This window comes from Protopterus annectens, chromosome 9.part0, assembly GCF_019279795.1.
Source record: "Protopterus annectens isolate FY-2018-M chromosome 9.part0, PAN1.0, whole genome shotgun sequence".
NCBI classification, from domain to species: Eukaryota; Metazoa; Chordata; order Ceratodontiformes; family Protopteridae; genus Protopterus; species Protopterus annectens.
Window position 1 is genome coordinate 798,911,253 of NC_056743.1, and position 23,179 is coordinate 798,934,431.

Here is a 23,179-nt window from a genome sequence, read left to right on the forward strand (position 1 = left end):
TTTGTAATTGGCCCTGTGATTTCATTTATGTATGTTTCATATCATGATTTAATATTTCTAATTTATTTTATTTTTCAGTCCTTCAAGGTGTTTTAATGAAGCATCAGAAGACTTCAAGATTTTGCTTTTGACCATTGTGGTTTTTGTTTCCTTTTTCTTTTAATTTTATCGTGGAACTTCAGAAAAATGTTTCTATATGCAGGTGACTATTTGTTTTCAGCTAATCCAATAGCTGAAATGACAGTAATCCTAAAATCTTTAAAATATTTGCAGAATTATATCATTTGAAAGTAAACTAAAAAAGAAAATCCAAACCATTTTCTGTTAACATGTCAGCATCTAGATTCATCAAAGCTGAGCATGTTCCTTTGGCTTTGCATGCTGTAACAGCCATCCAGAATACTTGGGGGTGGGGCTTCTTTCTATGTATTCACACTTGGAGTAAAATGCATTTCTCCACTCTAAGAAGAATGGTGTCATCAGTATGGCATCTATGCCTGTAAACCAAAAGAAACTGGATGGTTGAAGAGCACCACACAGGACACCAGTAGAATATTAAAACACAGCTTTATTTCCATGTTTTTTAACGCCGAACATACACAGAGCGTTTTCGTCCTAGTATCCCCCAGACTTCATCAGAAACAAATGTAGAAACATCCACATTCACCATTTTTATATACCAGTCCCTTAATTGATTAATTAACTAATTAAAATTGTTAAAGGCATACTGTTCATAAAAGCTATATATGCATAATGTAAACTATTTGCCTGAACAAACTGAAAATGAAACTGTTAGTGAGGGAATGACTAAATATATGATTAAATCCAAGCTTAAAAATATTGAATTAATAATAATCAAATAAATGCATGATAAATATTGATATAATAAAAATATAAATATATAAATAAATACAATATATATGTATAAAATATTGCATATTACTTCATATTGATTTTAAAACACATCAGTACTATAAACAGTATAAAAATACATTTATAGTTTGGCAGACCTAAGTTAATATAACTTATATGAAAATTGATTTGACACTGAAAGACTTATTTGATCAAGGGGTGATTGACTTTCAGACATCTTCATATTTACAAAACAATTCACCCAGAGTTCCTCAATATTTGGTATACCCAAGGTCCATAAGGATGTGGATGACCCCCCCATTTAGACCTGTTGTAGCCTCGGAGGGTTCTAAGATAGCATCCATAGCAAACTTTTTGGACTGGAAACTGAAAGCCATATGGGGGAGGGTCGTCCACACATCCTTAAGGACTCTTGGGATTTTCTTGCTAGAATACAGCCTGAATATAGTGTGGATGGCCTTGTATTTTTATGTATTGATATTGTGGATTTATTTTCAGCCATTCCACATGATATAGGATTATTGTGGCTTGAGGAAGCATTAAGAATGCGGGCAAATATTTCTGAAAATGACATTTTTATTTGTTTAAAATTAGCAGAATTAGTTTTAAGAAACAATTTCTTATTTTTTGAAGGGGAATTCTACCGGCAGGAGCAAGGGGTTGCTATGGGGGCCAGTTGTGCCCCCACTTATGCAGATATTATTCTGTCAGTCTGGGAGAATAAATTTATACATACATGTTCTTATGCACAATGTTGGAATTTATATACCCGGTATTTGGATGATATCTGCATTTTTTGGGTAGCAAATATGATTAAACTGGAGGAATTTATGAATTACTTGTCCCAAACTACAAATTTCCTCCAGTTCACATACCAGGTAACAACATGGAAATTCAATTACCTGGATGTGACAATACAAAACACTGGAAATGGGTTCAAGCCAGTTGTCTACAGGAAACCTACATTTTCAAATACGTATATTAGTTATGACAGTGCACACCCTGCATTCCAGAAAAAAAGTATTATTAAGGGACAATATGTCTGTGTAAGTCGCATGACATCTAGTGATGAAGAATTCCAGAATGAATGCATGGTGTTACAAAATATGTTTAAAGATAGGGGTTATCCAGCAGACCTTATAGATAGTATACAGACAGATATAATGCAAGGGAGAAAGGACAAATACATTCCAGAATTAATGCATGGTGTTACAAAATATGTTTAAAGATAGGGGTTATCCAGCAGACCTTATAGATAGTATACAGACAGATATAATGCAAGGGAGAAAGGACAAATACATACCAGTTTTAGGTACTGGTTTATCCACACTCATATTAGGCCCAGCATGAAACATTATTCAAGATGATTTTAGTAGGGCCTTTGTTACTAATTTTAGTGGGACTGCATACCAGATTAAATCCATCCTGGAAAGGGAATGGAAAAAAATTTCTGAGTTTACAGATTTGGAAGTGTTTACAAACAAGCCCCTTAAGGTGGTGTTCAAGAAAGGACAGAACATCAAAAATTTACTGGACTATGCAGCCAATTCACAGGTGTTTACACATAAAAGAAGAGGGACTTTTAAGTGTGGAGCCTGTAACCAATGCAAATATATATTACAGGGTGAAGAATTATACATAGAGGCTAGGAACAAGACAATTGTTAATAACAATTATTCCAACTGTAATTCACAAGGTTTAGTTTATGTGGTTACATGCAGATCTTGTGATGCCTTCTACATTGATAAAACTGAGCGACATCTGAAGCGTAGAATTTATGAGCATTTAAATGCTGTTAAAAAGAAAAATAACACCAATGCCATGTACAGACACACACTGGAATGCAATAATGATCAGTTCTTTTTTTCTGTCATTGAAATGGCCCCAATAGAAATAGGAGGGGGTCCCTGGGAAACTAATTTAGAGTTTAGAGAAACTTTTTGGCAGATTACATTGGATGCCTATAGAGTCCCAGGGTTAAATTGCTCTATTTCAATTTTACCCCTCCTAAAACTTAGATCTGCCAAACTGTAAATGTATTTTTATACTGTTTACAGTACTGATGTGTTTTAAAATCAATATGAAGTAATATGCAATATTTTATACATATATATATATATATATATATTGTATTTATTTATATATTTATATTTTTATTATTTAAATATTTGTCATGTATTTATCTGATTATTATTAATTCAATATTTTTAAGCTTGGATTTAATCATATTTTTAGTAATTCCCTCACTAACAGTTTCATTTTCAGTTTGTTCAGGCAAATAGTTTACATTATGCATATATAACTTTTATGAACAATATGCCTTTAACAATTTTAATTAGTTAATTAATTAGTTAAGGGACTGGTATATAAAAATGGTGAATGTGGATGTTTCTATATTTGTTTCTGATGAAGTCTGGGGGATACTAGGACGAAAACGCTCTGTGTATGTTCGGCGGTAAAAAAATGTGGAAATAAAGCTGTTTTTTAATATTCTACTGGTGTCCTTCATGGAGCTCTTCAACCATCCAGTTTCTTTTGGTTTATTGGTTTGTTTTACTGGATTGGCTCTGTTTTTGTGGGTATCTATGCCTGTGTTACACTTTGTAGCAGGGCACATACCCATTCCAAGCATTGTTTCATGATTAAAGAAGTTAACTAAAGTGATAGATTTCATATGGGATGTCAAGAGACAACTGTTAGCTGTGTGGTATTTAGTGCACCAATACAGGTGGGCAGCCCAGGACTATAGGATGAAAAGGTGCTTGTAAGGGCTTTATGCTAAAGATCTGTTTCAGCCCAAATAATAATGTCATACCTTTACGGTCTGAACAATAAATACATATTCTAGGGGTGGACTCTATCTAAACTGGTTTACCAAATCACTTCTAAACCAAAAACTACAAGGGTCAGCAACCTAGGAGACCTGTTACACCAATTAAATGATGATAGTTATAGCCTTAAATATAGATTTAATGTGCCTCAGTAATATTTCTGGCAATATATAAGGCATTACATACCTTTTTCTCACTTACAGGTATTCACTGCACTTATTAATTAGCCTGTATTGAAACCTGTTCATTGCTTTGGTTAAGAAGGAATAGATCCCCCATCGGTCCCAGCAGGAACATTGCATGGAATCATGGGAAGGAGGCAGATCACTCAGCTGGAGCTTGGAATTACTAACTCTCTTGAGATGTTTTTGCCAAGTGATCTTCCTCCAATGTTCAGTACCCTTTTGGAATGTGGAGGCTACCAAATCTAAATCCATGGATAAAATAAAAGCTCCATTTGGTCATTTTTGCTAGGTTTTGGCACCTCCACTATAATGTTAAAATGGGGTACTGAAGTAAAAGAAGAAAAGTATGTGTGGGACACTTTTCTGAATATGCTGGCATTGTTCATTAGCTGTAAGTCTGCCTCAGATTGCAGCCTCTATTGGAATATCCAACATCTAATTGTTCACATAGTTGGGAGCTGCAAACCCCAAACTCCACTATGGTGGGGTTCTCCAGCCTCCATACCATAAGAATCCAAGCACTAAATTATCAAGTCTATGGTGAATGTACATGGCAGTGATAGTTTGTGTCCCAGTTGTCCTATATGGAAAGCTACACTTACTCTATCTCCCACCTTGTTCAATCACTTGCACAGGAGGCCAGTAATGTTTCTCGCAGAGGGGAAGGTAAGCAAGGCTTGTTATTGAAGATGTCACAAACAGCACATTGTATAAGGAGATGCAGAAAACAGTTCAACATTTTTGAGGAAGACATGGTAATAACTCACTGTTGAGCAAGCCTAATATTTAACTGTGGTCTTATTTAACTGGTTTGTTTAGCCACGGTCACATGCTTTATCCAGCATCTTGACAAAAAACTTAACAAATGTATAACAATGTGTAATGCAGGAAACGTCTGTCACTAGAGATTAGAACATATCCCATTTACATAAATGATTTAAATGTGTGTTATGGTTGTTATTTGATTCAAAACTTGTACATGAGCAAAGTATTTCCTGATTGCTCTTTGGCAAACAGGAAGTATGCCAGATATTTCCCATGTAGTCAGTAATGTATCAATGACATTTAGAAGCATTTGAGCTCCAGATATTTTTGCATCTGTATTATTGTTTTTTGCATAGCCATCATGTTTGCCAAAACTGTATGTCTGAAAGGAATAAGTACAACAAATATTAAATGTTATTTTTTAACTATTCATCATTTTATTAAATGTCTAATAGTTATATTTTCTTTATTAATGTCCTTACTATTGTCATATGATTGGCTGCAAATAAAATAAAATTGTATGCATAAATTTTGATGTTAACAGAGTGTCACATCCATTCATTCCTCCTTCCTTCATTCATTCATTTGTTCATTTATTCATTCTTTCATTCTCTTATTACCAACGTAATCCATTTCAGGGTTATAGGGGTTCCAGAGTCTTTCCCATCACTCATTGATTGCAAAGTAGAGAATCTAATGCTGTGCAGTGTGCCAGCCCATTGCAGAAGATGCTGACATACATGTGCACGCACACATGCTCAAACACACCTACCCACCTACAGACAAATCAGAGGATCACCAGAAATCACTTCAGTTATGGCACATTTTTGAGATGTGGGGGAAACTTGGACACCCAACTAAAAACACACAGGGAGTATGTGCAGACTTCACACAGAAGCAGCATGGATGAAAACTGAATTGTAAGACAAAGTGTTGTGAGACAGCAATGCTAACTGCTGGGCCACTGTGCCACCCCAGAATGAGTCACATATTTTAGAATATATGTCATTAAGGGGATATGATTAGATTTAATGAATTTTTGTTATACTAACAATTGTTTTAGTTTTGGCCGCAGTTTTTAAGCAGGTCGAATGAGTTACAGGGGAACTAATATTGATCCCATGTAATCAGATTCCCAAACATCACAGTTTAGCTGTTTATTAACCACACACATCAATTCCCTTGTAATTTAATCATAATGAAGTTACCCACACACTGAAACCTACATTAGTTTTCTGATTATGCAGATTATCCAAAACACTGCAACAAATAAAACACCTAACTAAATAATATCTTCAAAGTGGTAAGGCTTCCTGCACCCTGGAATGCATCTATATATTTAGCTATAATATTTATAATATCTATATCTATCTATGTCCATATTTGTGTGTATGCTGAAAATGACACCATACAAACATGAACACAAGGCAAAATTCTGCTGCACAATGTCCAAATGAAGAACTTTACAATGAAGTAGTACTGCTGACAGTGGCCTGTGATCAATAGTATACTGCAAACGTGGCACTCAAGGAGTGGGACCTAGTCAGTAAGGATTCATTGATCCAGACTCTGATAAGGCATCCTATTACCTGTCAAAGGTACTGCAATCGTGGTGGATATAGTCCACCTTCTGTAAACGTTATTTGGGAGACTTTAGACAAATTTAAATATGCACAAGTTAACATATAGTACTTATTAATATATATATTTTAGATTTATTCATGGTTTGAGGGTACTTTTCAGAGTCCACAAAGTTGGGATGAAACCACATTGCAACCAAGAAAATAAACAGTAATGTTTATGGCTGTGAAGAACTCTTTAATAGGATAATTAGTTCTGTTGAAGTCCTTTTGATGATTAGTGGGAAGAAAGTGCATTGTATGATATTTAATTAATGTGGTTAGCGGAAACCATCAAGGACTAAACGGAATACAGTGTAAACTGTTTATTAAAGCATAAAACATTAAGCGCTCTCTTCCCATCAAACCCAGATATATTACATTTGCTAACGTATTTTTTGTCTATTCCATGCCGGTTTCTGCTAATTATGATTCCTCCTACACCACGCTGTCACCTCCATTGTGTTTTTAGTAAAGTTTGGTGACTTTCTGAGCTATTTTTTGATATTTAATTAGTGCTTAACTGTTTTTATTAAAGAGTACTTCAGAGCCGTAAACTTTAATTTTATTTTGTTGGTTGCATTAGGGTTTCATCCCAGCTTCATAGACTTTGCCGGGTACCTTTAGGTGTTTAGTTCTTGATATCACACATTTCCATTTGCTGCTTTGTTTTTTTTTGTTTATATATATATATATATATATATATATATATATATATATATATGTATATATATATATATATTTATTGATGGTTTACTTTTTTTGGGGGTGAAAGGTACTAAAGAATCACTAGAAATTTCTAAGAATGTGAACAACAACAATGGCATATGTATCTGTCTAACACTATTTACTGTATAGATACTGTTTCAATTTTGAATTTTGATTTGAAAGGTGTGAAAGGTTTAGATACTTGATAGGGAAGAAAATCATTAGCCTGCAGTCCAAATGTATTCTTGGCCTCTTCCCATTCTATTACCCTTCCCTCTCTAATTATTTGCTCCAGATACCTTGATCCTTTTGCCAGTTTTCTGCAGTAAATTCCAGCCCCCTCTTGCCTGTTCTCTGTACCCCTAATTACAGTCATCGTTCTTGGCAGTATCTCCTTTCTCTACTCCCATGTTAGCTTAGTTCTTTGAATGCTTTCTGCTATTTTAAGTATAATATTCTGTATGCTTATTGTTATTCTCCTAAAGAACCTGCATTAAACATCCCAGTCTCTCCTTATTTCCTGAGCTTCCCCCTTGTTTTATCATCATCCCTTAGTACTTCGAATTATAGCTTTTTGCTTGTGCTATGTATAGGAAACATAACTGTGTAGCTCTGAGATACCTCTTCAGATCAGGTAATCCCAAACCACTTTGCTGTACTGGAAGGATCAGCTTATCCCACTTGACTCTTTCCCACTTCCCCTCTCACATAAAATCCTTTAACTCTTTATTAATTGCTGGCGGGGTGCAAGGGAATGCAGTGTGTGTGTGTGTGTGTGCGTGTGTGTGCATGTGTGAGGCCCTTATCTGCTATCCTGCCTAGGGCGCCATTTCACCATGATCCGGCTCTGCCTGCTTTGCATGGTGTTGGTACAGTACAACAGTATACTCTGTGAAAACCTTATACTATTTACTTATACTGAATGAGAGCTGTCAGCCTCAGTATGTTCAGATTAATTTTATATTTTCAGCCTGTGCCTACTGTTCTGTAACACTGAACCAAGAGTGATGACAATCATACTAACTCAGCAAAAAGACCGAATTCTATTGGATCTTCCCAGTAGCTGTGCTGCTCTGTAACATGCTTCTCCTAAAGATTCAAACAAACTCTGACTGTGCTTTCCCAGACAGCACTACCTAACTGTAGAACTTATGGCAGCAGGTAACCAGGACATGGAGAGCATAAATAAGTTCTTAGCAGCTGACTTGTGATGCATATGTTACACCTACAGTCCTCTTGGCCATTGTTAATCCTAATCCTCCCGTATCACGTAACGTAATCCATTGCTGTTACATTTCTAAGATGCAGAGCCATTACTAACTTAACTAGTACTAATTCATGCATCCTGCATACTTTAGGGTAGCTTCTGAAGAAAGACATAACTGAAATTACCTGTAACTAACCCGATTGGATGGTACCTTACAGGCTTCCTTTCAAGGATACTGTACTGTTGAGATGCCGTAAGGTACATGTAGTTTCTCAGGGGCTGTGTTTACTGCTAAGGTCATACACCATAACATGCCTGAAAGTACATTATGGTGTTTGGCTTAAGCTCAACTTATGCTGGGTTGTATAAAGTCACATCTTTCTGGATGGCAAAATCAACATTTTGTGACAAAATGAAGCAGGTGAACATTGTGCATAACATTCCTTTCAGTAAACTGATATATAAACACTTTGCTGACCCAGCATCATTGTATTGCCATGGAAGATACCTCACACTATTTCTTTCAAACTCTGCTCTAGATTCTAAGATGGAGGAGACATCTGCTTTAATCCTGGATGAGAATTTAAAAGCCAATAGAATCCTTGATCCACAGATGATCTTTTTTGAGCAGATATAAAAAGAATCAAAGTGATGCACAGGAACATTGGGAGCATAAGGAAGCAAATGTCTGCAAGACAAGCAAGGATGTGTAGATATCAGTCTGATGCTGTAGCCATATCCACAAGATGCCATTCAGCAACGTCCTAATGACTGAGCCTGATGATTGAACAGGTAGCCACCAAAACTGTTAAGTTATCCCAAGGTACAATGATCCAGGCCGTTGTTTATACAGAGTTTATCAGTGCAGGAGGTGAATCTAACTGTATTTGCCGTCTGTGGTACTTTGACCTCCGACATGTAAGAAAAGTTTTAAAACTAACAATTTTTAGCTGGGTTTAATCACCAGAGTCTTGCTGAAAAGAAACTGCCATCATAAACCATTGCAAGATAATCATCTCTGCAAAATCTGACTTAAGCCATGTATTAAGGATTAAACTCTCTCCATAAAAGATTGCCACTTATTCAGAAAGGAAAGGCACTCACTTAAAAAGGCAGATTTAAGAAAAATGGATTTATGACTGTCTATATATCGAACTACCTAATGCAGTGTTTGTGTGTCATACAACCCCAGAGAGTAATGAAAAGTAGATGTGTGTGTGTGTGTGTGTGTGTGTGTGTGTGTGTGTGTGTGTGTGTGTGTGTGTGTGTGTGTGTGTGTGTGTTTGATGAAGAAGAAAGTGGGGAAGTGAAGAACAGAATGTTAAAACTGGCTGTGTTTACATACAGACTAACCAATTAGCCACTCTTCAGGAAAACACTAGAGACTGTAAACTATTAAAATAACTCTGAGACCTTAACACTTTAATTTCAAATCATCTGCCAGTGACAAGGTAAGGACCATGTATCAATGCATTGTTTTGTTTCTTTTAAGGAAATAACCAGATGGATCTCTTCACGGGTGTTACTAACAAAATGATTAATCCTTAAAGGGTAATTGCAGAAATGTTTGATGCCCTCAATGACAACTTCTATCCATACAACATCTGTGAACAATGCATAGCTGTGATGGAGCCACAAAACTCTAATGATCAAAGAAACACAAATGTCTCTCCCATACCTGGTACGTATGGCTAACTAGTCTCTCCATATTTGGTACATATGGCTAACTAGTCTCCCCCACACTGGTAAGTATGGCTAACTAGTCTCCCCCCAGACCTGGCAGTTATGGCTAACTAGTCTCCCCCATGCTTGGTAAGTATGGCTAACTAGTCTTCCCATATTGATGCTGCAGACTGCAGATGGATCTAATGGGCATGTCAGTGAGCATTTCTTTGGTGTGCTTAATACATGTACTCCTCGGGGAAATTGCAGGGGGAAAGTAAATGACCAGCCTAATAGGTAATATAACTAGGGCAAAGGCAGATAGGGACAAATCATAGGAAGACTGCAACAAATCTATTTCCACTAAAGATTTGACCATTAAAAATCAAACTGTAATAAGACAAGGTTAAAAAAAACATTTTTCTGCAGCTTTGCATTTCTAAATTCTTTTTGTAGGCGTAGACAAGCTAAAAGGCAATCAATTTGCCCCTACATTTCATCTCTTCACTAATACTTTCCCTTACTGCATTTACCAAAACTAGGATCTATAGTCTTTTGCATTCAGTGATTAGCTTCCTACCCTCATCCAAAATTCAGAGTTATTCTACATTTCTGTATTACAACCTTAGCAGGAAATCAGTTATTAAAGTATTTAAATTCCTGAATGTGCAGTTATCCCAGCATGATGGATCAGACTGACTCAAAGCTTAAAGTAGGGCAGAATCTCCAGACTTTGAAATGTAAGTATAGACCCCTTCCAATCCCTATCCAGGAAAGGGGTGACAAGTGCTGCATTGCCAAATACAGGCCAATATCAGTGCGTGGTTTTCTAGCCAAAGTAGTGCTAAAAAGTTGTGTATAAACAGTTAATGGGATTCTTTTAGCAGTGAATAAAGTACAGTTGTGTAAGTAGAACTTAGCATAACAGTAGATGTTTGACTGATCACGGCTGTAGTAACCTTAGCTATATGGGTTATATCCTGCCAAGGATATAACAGGCAACCAGCTTTCAAAGCTTCAAGGCACCTTCAATGACCCCAGACTGTCAGTCTGCTTGAGTTGAGCTGACTAAAAGGCAAGTTTACTTGGAGGCCTCTTATGCAAAACCTCTTTCAGGAACATTTTGATATCAGACTGCCTTGAAAGAGGAATCCCGCGGTGGTGTTGCTGCGGTAGCATTGTCGCCTCACAGTAAGATGCTGTCCGTTTAGATTCTCAGCTAGAGCGTCTTCTGTGTGGAGACATGTGCGAATGGGCGTACCTTCTTTGAAGGTTGTGCGTCAGGGCTGGTAACTCGGCACGTAAAAATCAACTACCAATCATTAGCGGACCGGAGTTCCGCTGCGGCGACCCCTAACCGGGAAAAGCCGAAAGACACAACAACTGCCTTAAAAGAGGAGGATCCATGCACAGACATGCTGAAATGGCTGATAAATTAACTTTGACAGAGGAATAAGAAAGGCCATAGGGCAGTAGCTTACAAAAATATTTTAAAAACCTTATAACAACTAGCCCTGAATGGATGCTGGTTATGTTATTGGCAGCAATTTGATAATATATGATTTTCTGGTAGCAGGCTTTCTTGCCTCCATTGGAACCTGCTACACATACTCAAAAAACAGGTGCCTAAAAGGAATTAAGACCCTATCATCCAAGCAGTCAGTTGAAGATAATTGATGAGAGGGTGTACCAGACACCTCTGTTCTTGTGTGAGTGGATCCATTCTGTAAGAAAGCTTGTGGTAATTGCCCTTGCCCATTTCCAAAAGAAGGTAAAACCATGGTTCCCTGGGCCAGAAGGGAGTCACCACAATAATCATGGGAGATTCCTTCTGAATCTTCAGAAGTACTTCAGATATTAGTGGAAAGGGTAGAAAGGTACATACCTGTCCAAAGAAAAGGCATCTGTTTCCCAGGCCTTCTTGCATGGAGCTGTGGAACAAAATTTTGCCAGTTAACTGTTCAGAGAGGAGGCAAGGAAGATTCCCTGATCTAGTTTCCATTCATTAGGTTCTGCCCTGGTCCTGCTTAGCTTGTCTGCCACACAGTTTTGCTCTGACAAAATGTAGGATGCCTATAGAGTGAGACTGTGCTGTAAAGCTGTATCCCAAACTAACATAGCTAGTCTGCAAAGGGGAGGGTGCAACTTGGTTCCCACTTGCTTGCTGATGTGCCTCATGACTGTGCTATTGTCTGTAACCACTTGGAAAAGTCTCGAAACCAAAGATGGTTCAGACAGTTGACTTCCTTAATCAGGGCAAGCAGCTCCTTAATATTTATCTGCTTGCATCTGTCCTTGGTGTCTCATACCCCCTGAACTTTAATCCCTCCTGGAACTGATACCCAAGCAAATTCCAAAAAATCTATGGTGACTGACTGATTTGGAGTAAGGAGGGAGAATGGGAGACATGGATTTAAGGATATCTATTGCCTTCACCAAATGATTTTTATTCTGACAAACTGCAATACTGGGATCTAAAAGATGTTGATGCTGGGACAAAATAGATTTCAGGTACCACTGTATCATTCTCATGTGGAGTCTTGCCAGGGGTATCAGAGAATCATAGATGTCATGAGTCCCAAAATCCTTAAGTATTCCTTTTGCAGTGACTGAAATCTGAGTGTAAAATGTAAGAAATAGATCTAAATAAAGATCGATTTTTTTCCTGTGGAAGAAAAGCTCTTTGAACTGAGGTGTCTAGATGACATCCCAGAAGCACAGCCCTGGGTGAAGGAGTCAAGAAAGTCTTCTGAATGTTCTTTTGGAGTCCCAGCTTGTACAAGAGATCTCTCACCCAAGAGACAGATTCATGACATTTTGAAAAAGACTGCAAAGATAAGCACATCATCTAAATATGGAAAAATGTGGATACCCTGTAGCCTGCAATGAGTTACAACTGGAGCTAGACATTTTGTGAACACTCTTGATGCAATGGATAGTCCAAAGAGTAAGGCAGATAACTGATAGTGTGAGACTGACACACAAAGCCTTAAGAAATGTCTGAAGTCTGGATGAATAGGGATGGGATGATAAGCACCTTTTAAGTCTACTGTTACCAGGAAACCTGAAAAAGAAAATAGAAGTGACAGAATGTGAAGTGACATTTTGAATTTGGGCACTATTGCAAACAGGTTTAGGAAAGAAAGATCCAGAAGTGATCTCCAAGCATTTTCTTTCTTCAGGACTAGGAAAATCTTTGAATAAAACCCCTTTCCCACCTGGGAAGGAGGAGCTGGTTATATCACACCTTGAGACAGCATGTGATGAAGAACAGGTAGAAACAGTCTGGCAGTTGTCTTAGGGGATTAAGGAGTTGTTAATGAGCTGTTACCTGTGCTACAGAGGTGCAAGGTTTGATTCCCCTCAGCCTCCATTGGCTGTGTGACTCTGAGCAAGTCACTTAGCCAGACACCGCTCTTAGGCTAAGTGTGAAAAAGGTCTAGAGATCACTTTTCTACCCCAAAAAACAAACCCAAATAAATAAATAATAAATAAAAAAATAATCTGATCTGCAGGATGAGGAATGACCTCCTGAAAGGAAGAATTTCCTCCCACTGCCATCTGTAATCTTGGTGAATGTTTTTCAGAACCAATTTGATTGAAGCAATCTGTTACCAAACAGAAAAATGTTGATTCAGACTTTTTTAAAGAGGAAAAGGGCCAGGGTGGGAGGGGTTCACAAAGTCTCTTGAACAGTCATTCAGACTTGTTGGATTGCCCTTGTTTTGGGGAGGTTTGAGACTTCTCTTTGGAGCCTCCTTGCCACTTCTTCTTAAATGTCTGTTTGCCTGTTTAGAGTGTTTATTCTGTATTCTTCTAAAACTGGATGAGAAGAAAGAAAATCAATTGGACACTTGGGAAAAGGTGGGCTGAAGCATCTTAGAGATTCCCCTTAAATCACAGTTTTGATCACATCTGCAGAAGAGGGGACAAACACTAAATCTCTATCCAAGAGAGAATTTAAAATCTCATTTTAATATCATTTTGGAGGTTCAAAGAATCCAGCCAAGTAAACTTCCTTAAAACAGTACCAGTGGCCATAGCCCTGGAAAAAGTATCAACTGAGTCGTAAGCACACTGCAAACAAAGTCATGACCTTTGCAAAAGAAGAAACCAAATTATTTAAAGCAGATTTTTCATCACAAAAAGAAACTGTGGATAAAACATTCCTCATCACGATTTGTCAGAACAAATTTTAAAATGTGAGCCTGACAATTTAAAATTCTGAAAATCAATGTTGCAGAAGTAGATTTTTTCCCATACCTATCAATAATTTTCCCATTCTTATCAGAAAAAGTAGGACTTGAATTAACCAAGTGCTTAGCAGCAGTGGGATCAACTAAGGCTACAGCTGCTGAGTCAGGTTTGGGAATAATGTATACAAATTTAAAAGACTGAAGAACTTTATATATCCTATCTGCCTTTTTTGACAGCTTTCTAACTATCAAGAAAATTGTAGGTGGCACGACACATCCTCTAAAGCGGACAGAACAGGAGGAATCTGAAAGATTCTTCTGTAACAACTAGTATTATTTCCTGAAGGACTGATAAACATCAGTGTTCTTCCACTGAAAAAAACAGGATATTCTAGCAATAGTCTGAGAGAAAGAGAAACCCACACAGGGAAAATCAGAAGCAGAGCTTTCCTCTGTCTGAATCAGAAATCTGAGAACAAAATCCTGAATCTGCCCCTACATCTTCCTGTTCAAATTCAACATTTTGGAACTCTTCAGGAAAAGAGGAATCCCTCTTTCTTTTACCAGAAGCTACTTTAAACCCTGAGCCACTCCCAGTAAACTACTTCTATCAAAAAAAATCTAGTAAGAGTAGATACATGCTTGGTTTTCTGTTTCTTTTTGACAGGAAAAATTTGGGCTAAAGGCAACTGCTGCTTCCCCAGGGATGGGCTTGGCATTCTGACACAACAGGGAAACCTTCCCTATTCCCACTTAACCCTGGTCCATTGTGTATGTATGTGCCAAACCAGAGTGTTGGGGTTAAAGATAAGTTGTCTGAGCTACACAAATGGCCACAGCAGAGCCACCCATGTGTAACTGAGGCAAATCCTAGCTTGCTGTGGTGGCAAAGACTGCTTAACTTTTTTTTCTTTTGTGACTGGAAGAAGGACCAATCATGGGACCACTGGTTTGTTCCTTGGGCAATCCAAAAATGGTTCTTCTTTCCCGTGAAGACAAGCAGCAAATGCTGGTAAAACTATCAGTCCTCAAATGTTAATTTTTTGGCAGAAAAAACACAATAAAAGAATTTTAAAACAGTATGGCAGTCCCGCAACTGAAAAATAAACATACTTTCTCCACAGAAAATATGTCTTCATTTAGTTTACACTACTTTTAAACCAGCAGTAAAAAGCAAATGCTCCATTTAAAAGAACGTTAGAGTCTTGATACAGTCCATTAAAACACAACAATCCTGAAGAAGAAAGTAATAAAACTATAATAAATTTAAGAAAATAGAATATTTTTCCCCAAAGGGAGTTTATCTGTCCAGTTAAGCAAAGCAGAAGCCAACCATCAATCCTCAAATGCCTCAGAGGAGCATATTCTTCAGTGTTAGTAAAGCTCTCGAGGTCTTCATGCCAAAACTTGTCTTTTAGTCAGCTCAAGCTGCCTGACAGTTTGGGTGCATAGAAGGTGCCCTGAAGCATTGGAAGCTGGCTGGTTGTTATATCCTTGGTAGGATATTACCCATATAGCTAAGGCTACTGCAGCAGTGATCCATATGAAGAGCACCTTATTGGAACATACTTCTTAAAGAGGCATAAAGGACAGAAATAGTGACAGAATTCTTGAATGCAGTTTTCACTGGGCTAGGAATGAAGTTGTATTGTTTCAAGTGTGAATGGAAAAAGGTGTGCCTAGTACATTTTACCTGACATCAAACTCTGTCTTAATTCCACAAGAAAGATAATGGTTGTAAAATACAGTTTCCATGCATCACTCATACAACAGCCAGTGGAAATTTCAGAATGTAAGAAATGCATCAGATAAATGTCAATAGTTAAAACAAGATTATGACACACAATTAAGTTAGAGCTGAAGATATTGTAGTAGGGATGACAACTGGCAGGTTCTGTTAACTTAATAAACCTTATATTTTATGTCCAGTTTTCAGTGGGCTAACAATTTGGTGTTTGTCACACTTTGTTATCTGGCACACAAACACAAACACACATGCAGGCAGGCAGGCACATACATATACACATACAAACACACATATACATGCACACTTAAGAGTATGCATTTGTGTGTGTGTATATGTATACATTTATCTATCTATGTATCTGTCTATCTACCTGTGTGTGTTTGTGCTTGTGTGTGTATGTGCATGGCTGTATATATGTATATAACTATACACACATACATACATATATATATATATACTTCTTGTCATTTTCCCATATTTCATCTTAACTGTATGTTCCGTTATCTGTAAATATCAATCTAAGTATCACTTGAGACACATATCTGATTGATAACGCTGTGTTGTCTTGCCATTTTTTTAATGTTTTGGTGGTTGTGTACATTTTATGCAGTGAAATTAATAATATTTTGGCAAACAGTGTGCCAGTACTATCATCTGAGTACTAGGAGAAGCTGTATAGTTATCAGTGCTGTACAGCCGTATCTGACAGTAAAAGCACCACAGAGAACCAGTTCTCAAACATCATGATTGCTTTAGTTACATTTAAGGGTCTATAGGTAGACCAGCATCTGGTTATTGTCATATTAATATTCCGATTGCTATCTGCCTGGCAATAAAATGCTAACAAGCAGCTGATCAGACAGTAGCCTGAGTCTGACAAAAACTGTCAAGTCTCCTAGTAAAATGTGTAGCCTTACCTGTTCTAGAACCTTCTCAATTTATTAATTTTATTATCAAATTAAAATGAATGACCATGGAAACAGAGTATCTCAAATTACTCTGGCAAATCAGTAATGAATCATTGTGACTCACCTGTGCATATCAGGAAGCAAATGACCTACCTGTCATTACCATATATTCTAGTGGGAGGTTTAAAAGCTGTGATGGTCACCATTTCAGCTAAAGTCAGTGTTTAGGAGCAGAAGGAACACATTTGGCTTGAAGAGAAGACTTACCATTTAGTAAGGTAAGAACATTTTTATGGTGCAACAGAAGTATTATTGTTAGAAGAAATTACACAGCTGTTTCATATCAAGCAAAAATAGATGCAGTTTGGTGAATTATTTTAATTAACCTGAATGGAATAGAATATAGTGCTGTATTATACTATTACTATAGTCAAGTAACCATATATAATGCAACAATTAATTAGTATAAGTTAAGAATATTTACAGTTATTCCATGTTTGTGTGACAAAGGTATAAAATCCTGACTAATTAAAATAAAATCCACCTTAGAGAACTGAGGAATATATTTATACCTGAGTCACTGTACGAAACTGCAAACTGACAGTGGTGTTATAAACAGAAATAATCTGAACTTTGACACTACACATGTAATTTATACTTTAAAGTCTCATTACCTTAGTCTCGACTGGAGTGCTTTCAACAATATCCAGTCAATGAGTTCTAGCGAAAAGTGTGTATTATCCTTTTTTTTCAAAATATAAACTAAACAATATAATAAATGGATGCTATAAATGCATTAATGTTATTTCTGATTAATTTGGAACTGACTTATTCTCTTTTGTTGATGATGCAGTCAAATGAATTCTTTGCAGTGGATCCCTGTAATGGGAGGGCTAATACTAATTCTAACCTCATGCAGCTCACAGTTTTTGCTAAAGGACACATCAACTGAATCAAGGTATGTGAAAAGAGATGCATTGCTGATTTTGTTTTTAAAGCCCCGTTGTATTTAGTTTTGAAATGTGAAACTAGCCAGATTCTTAACTGAGTTCTTTGAACCCTACCATAAATACACACATGTAATGTATGTGCACAAGTATAGAATTGTGTGTGTGTGTGTGTGTGTGTGTGTGTGTGTGTGCGCGCGCGCGCATGTTTATTATTTCTTTGTTTCTTTGTACATGTGTGTGTGAGTGTGTGTGCATGTGTGAGAGAGAGAGCCACAAAGATAAAAAATGGACTGTACCTGTCTGATTTTAATCATACATATTTTAATATAACAGCTTTTAATTAAGATAATATATTAAAGACTTTTGTTCTCACCTATGCACTGATGAACTGTAAGGTTAAATAGTGTAGTCATTTCTGTAACATTCAGCTGTTAGCCATACGATTTAAATTCTGTGTCCTAATATTGCAATTTAAGGTTGTCTATTACATTACAGCTCTTCACAAATCATTCCACGTTAGCAATTTATACAATCTCCATGTGTCATCTACAGAAGGTTTTAGTAACATAGTAGTACTGTTTCAACAGCATATGACGCACATTAGTGTATCATTCACTTCTTAATAAAACTATCGCTTGATGTCTATTATAATACACAGAAATATTTAATGCCAGTATGTACTGGAGTCTAGTAAACTCCTAAGGTTTACTGTGCAATCTTCTGCACAGAGGGCTATCAAACACTATACCCTAGTTACATACTCATCTACTTCTGCCTAACAAGAATATTTATCAGTAATTTACTTAAAAAGGATTCAGTCAAAGTACTATATATAAGTGGTAAGGTTAATAAATTTCAGTCTTTGCAGGCTGTTTAATTTATGTCTAATTTTGGCCAGTAATATATTGTCAGCTAAATGGATGTTGAGTTGACTTTGTGTCATATTTTATGACCCTTGTAATATGAGCATACAAATCTTTAATGATTTAGAAAGTGCATATTTGGCCTGGCATAATTAGTAAAAGACTGGTTTGGAGAGTTGTTTGTGTAGTTCAGATAAATCATCATAACAAACAGAACTAAAAGTGTCAGACAAACTAATGCAACGAAAAGTGAGTGTTTTTAAAGTCATCATGATGGGAAAAAATTACAGAATAAATATATTCTGCATTTTCTAATATTATAGTGATTTACCAAATTTACTTAATTTTCTAAGCAGTGCCATTAAAGAGAAGCATGTAACTTTATATATAGAGATACTATAATCAATGTTAATTTGCAAATGTTCTGTATTGAAGTGTTTATTTGAAAGCAACAAGAAAGTTTGCACCAGTAACCAAGTACAGAGAAGAAAATTATTGTTAGTCACTGATTTCTTTGAGTAAGGTATCTATGGTGAACTTCAGCTAACTTTTTTGATAGCAGAATTTACTGAACTCATGTGATGCATCAATTTACAGTGTTGGAAATGCAAAAATACATGAACCTTGCCAACCTGCACACTATAAAGGCATTTGAAATTGTTTCATAAAAAAGCTTGTTGAGACACAACAGCTGAATGTTTCCTTATATGGGGCCCTACAAAGTTGCAACATACAGGAAATGTTAAACGGCAGGCAGAATTAAAGGAAAGCAGAAATACTGGGAAGGGAAACAGATTGAAAAACACAGAGCTTTGTTACAGTAAAAAAAAAAAAAAAAAAAAAAAAATATATATATATATATATATATATATATATATCAGAATCCATAAGAGTAAGATATACAAAAAACAATACCCTGACATGAATGCGGATAGATGACTCAGTTCATCCCATCCAAAAACAAAACTGTGTCTTAAATAATAATAGACCACCAATAATAAGTAAAGGTGACAAAGTACCGTAGGGAGTGATGGTCTGACAAGGCGGTGGGCTTCACAGGTGTGCTACTCCCCAGCAGGAATGCTTTGTCTTCAAAAAATCACAAAAAAAGGGAAACAGTTCAGAAAAAGGTAAATGAAGACATGACGAAGCCTGAAACTCTCAGGAAAAGTTAAGGTAGGTTTTATGAACACATGAAATAAATAATTGAATTGATTAACAGTGTAAAGATAAGCAACTATTCTGCTGATACAAGCCTAATTTAAAATAAAGAATTGTGTACTAATACCATGGAAACCAGCCCTTCAAAGCATTAATAGGATGAGCAGCTAGTTTAATGCAAATGTGTCATCACTATTATTTGTTAGTTCACTAGGGGAGGACACATTACTTCACTTCGGGAGAAGACTGATCCACAGAGACCATTTTCAGATTCAGCTTATGGATCTATCCCATTAAGAAGTACATATATACAGGGCACTCTGAATGAAAACAACATATTGAATAGTACACTTTACTCGTCCAGGCAAATGAACAAACCAAATATAAATACATTCTGTTTAAAATATGTACAATTGCTGAGGATATGGAGAAGATGAAAGAGAATGTAAAACACTGAAGGATGGAGATCTAGAAGGGAGGAAGGTTAGGTCTCATGGAGTAACTTCAGAGTTTATTAAGGAGGGGGAAAAAAGAAAACATAAAAAAGACTAAAATATATGGATGGAAGCATCCAGAGCCCAGTTAGAATGGAGAATAGTAAACAACGGGGTGAGCCCAGAGATTAGACATTGAGGGATGGAGAGGGTTAATGTGAATGTGGGGGTACAAAGAGAGTAAATGTAAAGGGGGTTGCACTAGCACACTACATTCTATATAGTACATACTGTACTGCACTAGCAAAGTGCATACTATATGGAATGATTCTGAGACTAAATAAGGAAGAATTACTTGCAACTTAAAACTCAGTACCATCTGAAAATGTGATTATCAGGCTCCATAGAGTTTGTGTTGCTGAAACATGGAGCTAATTCTGGTGCTTCATGCTTCCTTAGTGAGAAAGTATAGCATTTCTTATGAGAAATGCACAGGTCCCAGTAGTGTAGTGTGTGTGTGTGTGTGTGTGTGTGTGTGTGTGTGGAGACAGATGGAATGAGTTTGCATGCGAAACTTGCAATCTTGATTGATTCAGTCCTTCCATTCCAGCAGATACCCTGGTAACAGACTTGAAGCCATAACTCATTAGATTCACATGTTGCAGCTTATTTTTTTGTCTCCTCTGGCCTCATTCTACTGGCTAGGCTGGGTCTACCAGCCATCATTGTAGCCCACCCCCAGACTACTCTGGTATTACTGGGGTCAGTCATGGATCCTAAGGGCATCCCAGTGGCTTGGCTGTCTGTGCTTCTGTCTGGGGGGATTCTTTCATATGAATGACACATCCCCCCCCCACAACTCCCCTCTTTGGACCATGCCTCCCCTAGGGAGCATGAGCAATAAGCACCCTTCTAGTCAGAATTAGCATGGCAATTTCTCCATGTGGCCCTGTCAGTCATCTGAGTCACTAATCTAGCCTGGGTTGCCCTGGCTTTATCGGGGTTTAATCCATCTACTCCAGCAGAGAGGCCACATGGTGTTTATTGAGCATTTTAAGAATAGTAGATACTCTGCAAAATGTGTTCACATAAATCAAACACAAATGGAATGACTAGACTCTTTCTAGAGGACAAGATATTATATGCATGTGTTTAGATACCCACAACTGCTAAGATGACAAAACAATTATCTTTTTGGAGGATATATACTTCTTTATTTCTGAATGAAACACATGAAAATGTAATTAATATTATGCATATTTCATTATCTATATATATGCAGGCTACTGGTCAGTTTTAATTGAAATCATTATCTGTGTTGGTTGACAAAACGGATGGCTGACAGTTGTGCATGATCTCACAACCCCTGGGGTTGTGAGTTTGGAATAATAATTAGCAGGGGTATGGCCCCCATAAGGGTGGGTGCAAGGAATACATATACTCTGAGGAATAACCTCAGAGCATGTGCAAAAACATGTCAAAGCTTGTTTTTTGATGTGTAACACAACATGTCTGTGTGTGTGTGTGTGTGTCTATATATATATATAGATATAGATATAGATATGTGTGTGTGAGACAGAGTAGTTTTTATGTGTATTTGTGTGCATCGATATTCTTGTGCATTTCTTATAAGCTATTATAATAAGCTATAAGGGACAAATCACATAAATTAGTCAGTATCTAGGCTCCTATGACAAAATATGACAAGTCTGCATTTATGGATATATTTAAAATGCTTTCTTAAATTTTCAAGAAAAAAATATATTTTTTCTGGTGATTTTAAATAAATCAGAACAATATGACAATATAGTAGAGATATCCATTTTCATTGTATGTCATTTAGTTAATGTTACATCTATTGCTTCTTTTCCAGTATCAAGAAGATCCATTAAGATTTAAAAATTAAATATATGTTTGTGTCATTACATCTTTTTGTGGCATGACTTTTTCAGACATAGGTTCATAGGTGATTATTAGGCTAATGGCACAAGATCCTTTACAAGCCTAGCCAAAAATACCCAGGATATGTTAATATTATATCTTAACTCCCCAGATATGGGATGGGGTAGGGTCAGAGTAGTGGAACTTTGGGTGTGGGAGCCCTGAATCATTTTAGAAACTGCCTCTGTCCATAAGTGACATGGGCAGTATCCCAGGAGTGAATTTACTGTTCTCCATCTCTTTATCCAAATTCTTTTTGAAGAGAGTGAAGGACGTGCTTTGTTTTCATAGGTTCATAGGTTCATACTAGGCTATCTGCCCTAGGGCATTTATAAGCCTAGCCAAAGTGTGTTTGGCTTTCACCACCCATTTTACATAAATTTTGCTATGCCCTTTTTTGAGGTTAGTATACTGTGCCTCTGTCTAACAGTGACACAGAAGTGATACCCGGGGTAAACCTACGATCTCCCATCCACTCATCAAGATTTTACAAAGATGGAAAGTTTATTCCATGGATGAGTTAGGTTTGGGATATGAATCTATCTCTCCATTAAGTTCTGTTAGAGTCACAAATAAGGTTCAGATCCATGGAACACATAACCCTTGTATAAGTTTTCTTGCGAATATGTAACATTTTCATCTGGATGCATCAGAGAATGCTTTGTAGGTCAGGCATAAGTCACCTCTTAATAAATTATATCAGTTGGAGTAAAGGGATAGGACCTTTAGTTGGCAAGAAACCTCTGGGTTAGCTCCAATTGGTCTAAGTGCCTGGTTAGGTACATGCAGAAGGGAGCAGTGTACGTGATTATGGGCCTGATGAGGGATGAGTACAATGGCACTGTGACTTCCTTTGATCTTGATGCCATGCCTTTACTTATAAGTTGAGCCACACAGAAGGCATTCCTCACTACTGCAGCTACCTGGTGGTCAAAGTTTAGGTTACTATCTATCTGTGTTCCAAGGTCCCTCACCGTATTAATAGGTTGTATGTATTTTTCCCATATGACAAAGCTGCCATGATATGGAAAGGGGCAGTGGGTAGAGAGATGCTTATAAGATGACTGCTGCTTTTCTTAGAAATGCCATTTTCATTTTATTATGTACAGAGACATACTTTTGTTTTCCT

The 23,179-nt window shown here is 36.9% G+C and overlaps 1 protein-coding gene across 1 annotated transcript in view; it reads left to right on the forward strand.

Moving 5' to 3' along the window:
• The first annotated feature begins 16,922 nt into the window (after positions 1–16,922).
• Positions 16,923–23,179, forward strand: part of LOC122810911 (glucagon-1-like) — a 58,150-nt gene continuing 51,893 nt past the window's right edge. The window contains exons 1-2 of the mRNA XM_044082453.1: positions 16,923–16,979; positions 17,555–17,659. Of these exons, the coding sequence (XP_043938388.1) occupies positions 17,559–17,659 (101 nt within the window). The 5' untranslated portion in view covers positions 16,923–16,979; positions 17,555–17,558. The remainder of the gene's footprint in view (positions 16,980–17,554; positions 17,660–23,179) is intronic.